The sequence below is a fragment of the Bubalus kerabau genome, chromosome 15 (assembly GCF_029407905.1).
Source record: "Bubalus kerabau isolate K-KA32 ecotype Philippines breed swamp buffalo chromosome 15, PCC_UOA_SB_1v2, whole genome shotgun sequence".
NCBI lineage: Eukaryota > Metazoa > Chordata > Mammalia > Artiodactyla > Bovidae > Bubalus > Bubalus kerabau.
In genome coordinates this window covers 34,731,005-34,737,500 of record NC_073638.1, presented here as the reverse complement: position 1 = coordinate 34,737,500, position 6,496 = coordinate 34,731,005, and the positions used below count along the sequence as shown (strand labels likewise).

The window sequence follows — 6,496 nt, the reverse complement described above, 5'->3', positions numbered from 1 at the left end:
AGCTTGGACTCCATGTGCCAGCCCAGGGTGCTGCAGAGATGGCTCCTAAGGCTCACTGCCTGGGCCTGCCAGGCAGAGGTTCCCTCCCTGCCAGGGGTCAGCTGATTCTGGGAACTCCCCATCCTTGGGCATCCACCCTGTCCCTCTGGCTGAGCTCCCTGAACAAGTTGTGGTCATCTCTCAGCCTGCCCTCTCTGGGTCTGCCAGGACACGGTGGGCCAGAAAGAGATGCAGGCTGGGCCATCTGAGGCTGCTGTCGGCATTGATTCCCCGAGCAAGATGGGGCAGCCTCCCCGCCCCAGGCACTAGCAAGTGCTGGGCACTGAGGCCCAAGACCATTTCAGGCATTCTGGGCTCCAGCCTGTGCATTCAGGTATCCTGGTTCTCTCTCACTGGGGACAGACATAACCTGACCTCAGGGAGTCCAAGCTATGGATGTCAAGCCCCAAGATTGAGCCATCCAGACACAATCAAGGCCAGCTCCCTAGAGCACAGAGCTGTGTTTTTAGCCCCCAAAGCTTTGGCATCTCTGGTGGTGGACAGAGCTTAGACAATGGAGCCAGATCAACTTGGGTCCAAGCCTCAGCTTCATCACTAGCCTTAAACCTTGGTGTAGTCCCTGAACCTGTTTCCTTTTTGGCACAATAAGGTACAACCACCTGTCTCACCAGGTCTGTGGGAAGGTTAAAGGTGCACAGTAGGCCTTTTAGATTATTTTTTTTTAATGGATGTACTGGGTCCATCCCAGTACAGGCTTTATCTAGTTGTGGCGAGTCGGGGCTGCTCTTCATTGGGTGCTCGGGCTTCTCATTACGGCGGCTTTTCTTGTTGCAGAGCACAGGCTGTGGGGCATGCGGGCTTCAGTAGTTGCAGCTCGTGGGCTCTAGGGCACAGGCTCAATAGCTGTGGTGAACAGTCTTAGTTGTCCACGGTATGTGGGGCCTCCCCAAACCAGGGATCAAACCCGTGTCCCTGCATTGGCAGGCAGATTCTTAATGGCTAGACCACCAGGGAGCTCTAGGCCTTTAGCTTTGGCAGCTTCTCCTCTCTCCTTTCTGGCTCAGCTTCCCTGAGGATGGGTGGGAGGGCACTAGGAACTCGCTTGGCCATGGGCTCTTGCTTTGGCTTTGATGCGCTGGGGCTGACTTGCTAGTCGCTAGGCTTAGGAGATTGTGGCAGTCTGAGCAAGCTGGGGCGCTCTCCTCCACAGTGATCCAAAGGGCCCACTTGGACCCAGATGTTGCTGGGGCCCTGCCTGTGACAAGGGACTAGGTGCCTGCAGCAGAGTCTAGGAAGCCTGACTTACAACCTCCCCAGCTCCTCTGGGGAAGAAGTCCTAGTATCTGACTCTAAGGCTGATCGCTGCTGCCCACCCCGGCACCCCCACTCCTTGGTCTCTGGGGCCCAAAGAGGAAAGACTCTGAAAGGGATGGCCATTGATCCCTGAGAACCCAGGATTTGTCTATCCTAATTTTAGAAGACCTGACCGCTTCCTGGGCCTCAGTTTTCCTGTCAGGACCTGTTGTTCAAGAAGAGCCAATGGGTGTAGAGCTCTGAGGGCTTTGAGGGCACCTGGGAGGAAGTGAGAAGCCCCCGGGGACATCAGTGCCCTCTCTGGGCTGTTCCTGTGAGGCTCCCCAAGCACTAATGAACACAAGTTGGAGACCGCCTCGCTGCCTCCCTGGGGGAAATTTAGAGGCTCCTTGGGTGATGGGGTGGGGGGACTTCATTTGCTGCCTCCTAAGGGCCTCAGGGCCAAGAAGAAGTCTCCCTGGGAGAGGTGTCCCAAGAGAAGGGCTACTTAGTGGGGCACTGATAGGTGGATGGGTTTTTCCACGTGGAGATCAGCAGGAACACCTTGGAGGAAAGGGCAGCAGGTGCAGAGACACAGAGATGGAAGGTCAGAAATGGCAGAGGGTAAGCGACTGATCTGATCTGATCTGATCTGATCTGCATGTGGCAAGAATGTTGGGTGCTTGCAGGGAGAGGTTCCTGGGAAGTCAGTGCGGTCAGGGCACAGGGAGCCTCACAGGCTAGGCTGAGAAGTCGGGGCTTTTCTCTGTGGCCAGATGGCCAAGCAGAGAGCTGGGATTCCAGTGGTTGCCCCCTCTGTTAACTGGGTGGATGCTGCACTCGTGGCTGAGATTGAAGCCTATGATATGCTGGCTTTTATGAGACCCCATTGAGAGAGAGTCCCATGTGCGTGGAGGGGACAGAGGAGGACAGCTGGGGGACGATTTAAGAAGGGGATGCCATGGCTGATGGAGCAGAGAGGAGAGGCAGCACCTGCTGCCTTCCACCACTGGCCGGGATCAGGAGCCCGGAGATGCAGCAGGCCCAGCCTCTCGGCATCCTTTAGATACTCACAGTGTCCATGTTCCTCTCCTCTCTCAAAAAGACCAGGGCAGGAACGTGACCTGGCCCTGGGAGTCTGGGCTGTGAATTCCAAGCTCTAAGACGGGGCCCTTCAGAGGGAATCTGAGGCCAAATACCCAGAATTTGGCGATATGTTCTTGGCTCCAAGAGCTTTGACAACTGCTAAAGGAAAAAGTGCTGGAGCTGGATGAACCTGGATTGGAGTTGGTGACCTTTTCCAATTGCTTCCAGTTTGCTTTCCTGGCCTGCCCCTGTGGTGTCCCAGGTCAGCACTATCTGGACCCTTAAAGTGCTATTTCTGGAGTTGGAAAACCTGGCTTAAGTCCCTGCACTGCCCTCATCTTGTCCAAACTCCATGTACTTCACAGAGCTGATGGGGGCTCACCTTTTCAGTCCCCTGCGTTTTACTTGTCTCTGTGTGTGTCCTTTATCTTCAGCTGTGCGGGGGGCTCCCTGGGGGCAGGGCTGAGGTCTTATTGCACTCTGTGCTGGGCATAGCCTGGTGCTTGGTGAGGAATGGAAGGAAGAAAGTATGGATGGGTGGGTGGATGGACAGGTAGATAGATGGGTAGGTGGAAGGAAGGAAGGGAGGGAGGAAGGAAAAAGAGAGAAGGAAGAGACGAATGAATAAATGCATGTCGGATGGAAAAGAGGGAGAGAAGGGAGGGGGAACAAAGGAAGGAATAGAAGAAGGGAGAAAAGAAGGATGAATGGATATGTGGATAAAAAGGAGGGAGAGAGGGTAGAAGGAAGGAAGAATGAGTGGGTGAAAGGGAGAAAGAAAGGAAGAAACAAAGAAAGGGAAGAAGGAATGATGGATGGAAGGAAGAAGGCAGAGGGGTCACACTCAATAGTAGCCTAGGATCAAGTTTTTGAAAATTGCATGACTCTCTAAAGCCAGCAGGAGCCAGCATGCCATGATGAGTGGCTTGGGTAGATCATTTCCTGTTTCTTTGCTCCAGACTTCCCATTTATAGCATGCAGTGTCTTGGACCAGATAATCTCTAAAGGCTGCTCTTACTCTGATATTCTAAAATGCTGACTTTGCCCCTTCCCCTCTCCTCTCCCTTTCTCTCAACCTGGAATGTCTTTGCAGGTCCACACAGTTCTTCATTTCTAGATCTGTGCTAGGTTGGGTGTCAGGTCTCATGGCCATGGTCAACCCAGACAGGGTCACCACCAAGTGGGGAGGTACGTCAATACAAGCCAAAGAAATTACTAGAAGCAGCACGGCTGCCTCTTGTGGCAAATAAAGAGTGGCACCTTGGCACTCCTTGAAGTTTTCTGTGAAGGCAGCTCTGGAGAATGAACTTGCCACCCATTCTAGTTTGTAGCCCAGAACTGCCTCCAGGGAGATGGCCTTGCACAGTTCATGGTCTGTCTTGACAGGCTGGGAGAAGGGGAGTCCAGAGGTGGGGAAGCAGCAGGAACATGAATGCTGGGTTCCTGGAGGAGAACCCCCTGGCCAGGATTCCTCTACCAAGGGCAGTGTTAAAGTTCCATGATCCCAGACTGGAGGCTGTAAGACGAGCCCTTGTCTGGAATTCAGTCTGAGCTGGAAGGTTTGAAACTCTGACAGCTGCTTGATTTTCTTTCCTAGGGCACCCGTGTTTGCTTGTGCTTAGAGAAGCCCAGTGGTCATCAGATGGGGATAAGGGTGACCAAACCAGACCACAAAGTCTCCTGAACCTCTCCCAGGGGGTGGGGCCAGAGCAGGCCATTCTGGACAGACTGGGTTATCCTGGCCATTTCCTCTCACCCAGGTGGGGGATCTGAGAGGACCAGGCACCCACATATGTTTGGAAAACCTTAGTTCCCCAGCAGCTTCTTCCTTCCTCCCACCCACCTCCTTCCCCTGGGGCCAGCCGGCTGTAGCAGGAGCAAAGCCATCTCTATGGTTTATGGTGTGTTTGAGGACCCCTGGTCCAATTCTCCTTCTTATGCCTGAATCTACAACCCAGTATCTCTGACAAATGACCATTTAGTCTTTATTTCCGTATCTCCAGGATGGGTAACTCACTTCCATGATGTGAGTTCCTGGGACAATAGAGAGAAGTGGGTAAAGGAGTTGTGTAAGGCCTTGGGGAAGATACATCTTTTGCAATTCAACATAGGATAGAATATGAAGAGACTGCCTGCATGAGGTACAGATCCATGAAAAAGAGAGTGAACAGCCTAGCGTAGGGATGGAAGAAAGATGGGAGATGTGGCCTTTGAGGGGCCTGGCTCCACCATAGCTTCCCTACTCTCCTTTCTTTGCCAACCTCAGCCTCAGCCACCTAGGTCACTTTTATCAGTGGTGGGGTGGGGTGCTAAATGCTTTAATAAATCACATGTAGAGTGCAACATCTCAACAAAGTAGAAGTTTATTTCCCACCCGTGTATTTAGTAGGTGTCTTTCTTTCCAGGGACCCAGCTACTTTCTTATGGTGGCCCTGCTGGCTTCCTTGGGCTTCAGGATTCAGAGAAAGAGAGGGCATGAAAGGTTGAGCAGGAAGGTTTTGTGAGCCAGGCCGGGCCTTCACGCACACCTTTTTGTGCACTGTCGGATGGCCTGAGACCAGTCATATGACCCCACCCAGCCTGGAGGGCAGGCTGGGAAATTATCGTCTAGCCACTCATCCAGGAAGAAAGGAAAGGCATTTGTGAAGACAGAAATCTCCGCCACAGCCTCTTAACCCTTCAGGTCTCTTAACCCCATACTCCACGCTCTGAAGAGGGAACGGTGGCCTGCCTGCCTGGCCCATGTCAGAAGGGGCGTCCTGCAGGCATCTTGCCCAGCCTGGCCCCAGACTGGACCTGGCCCAGAGGTACCCAGTCTCTCTGCTTTGGGGGAAGGGCCTCCCCTCTGACACTGTGTGTTTCTCCTCCACAGTATGTGGCCTTTGCCTCCCTGTTCTTCATCCTCGTCTCCATCACTACCTTCTGCCTGGAGACCCACGAGCGCTTCAATCCCATCGTGAACAAGACGGAGATCGAGAACGTGCGCAACGGCACGCAAGTGCGCTACTACCGGGAGGCGGAGACGGAGGCCTTCCTCACCTACATCGAGGGCGTCTGCGTGGTCTGGTTCACCTTCGAGTTCCTCATGCGTGTGGTCTTCTGCCCCAACAAGGTGGAGTTCATCAAGAACTCGCTCAACATCATCGACTTTGTGGCCATCCTCCCGTTCTACCTGGAGGTGGGCCTGAGTGGCCTGTCCTCTAAGGCCGCCAAGGATGTGCTGGGCTTCCTGCGTGTCGTCCGCTTCGTGCGTATCCTGCGCATCTTCAAGCTGACCCGCCACTTCGTGGGCCTACGGGTCTTGGGCCACACTCTGCGAGCCAGCACCAATGAGTTCTTACTGCTCATCATCTTCCTGGCTCTGGGCGTCCTGATCTTCGCCACCATGATCTACTATGCCGAGAGGATAGGGGCTCAGCCCAATGACCCCAGCGCCAGTGAGCACACCCACTTTAAGAACATCCCCATCGGCTTCTGGTGGGCTGTGGTCACCATGACGACGCTGGGCTACGGAGACATGTACCCGCAGACGTGGTCCGGCATGTTGGTGGGAGCACTGTGTGCGCTGGCGGGCGTGCTGACCATTGCCATGCCCGTGCCCGTCATCGTGAACAATTTCGGGATGTATTACTCCTTAGCCATGGCTAAGCAGAAACTACCAAAGAAAAAAAAGAAGCATATTCCGCGGCCACCGCAGCTGGGATCTCCCAATTATTGTAAATCTGTCGTAAACTCTCCACATCACAGTACTCAGAGTGACACATGCCCGCTGGCCCAGGAAGAAATTTTAGAAATTAACAGAGCAGGTAGGAAACCTCTTAGAGGCATGTCGATCTGACCTTTCACCTCTGCCCCCTGTAGCGATGATTCCAGATTCAGTCAGACTGCTTCCTTAGTTCCGTGGGTAACTCTGGACCCCACGTCAGTCTCGAGGTGTGGCGTCTGGGCGCCCAGGGAGATGCTGGGCAGCCAAATTCACGAGGCGAGAGCCTGCTAGAACCTCACTGGTGGCCCCCGGTAAGGAGGTTGCCACACTGGTCTCGTGGGGTTCTGAAGAGATGCCACGGCCCGTGAGATTGCTGAGGACTCTCTTAGCAGGAGCCCGGGGGCTCCGCTG

The 6,496-nt window shown here is 54.1% G+C and overlaps 1 protein-coding gene across 1 annotated transcript in view; it reads left to right on the top strand.

The window, feature by feature from the left end:
* KCNC1 (potassium voltage-gated channel subfamily C member 1) overlaps window positions 1-6,496 on the top strand; it is a 43,959-nt gene that overhangs the window by 28,428 nt on the left and 9,035 nt on the right. The window contains exon 2 of the mRNA XM_055548453.1: window positions 5,252-6,185. Within this exon, the coding sequence (XP_055404428.1) occupies window positions 5,252-6,185 (934 nt within the window). The remainder of the gene's footprint in view (window positions 1-5,251; window positions 6,186-6,496) is intronic.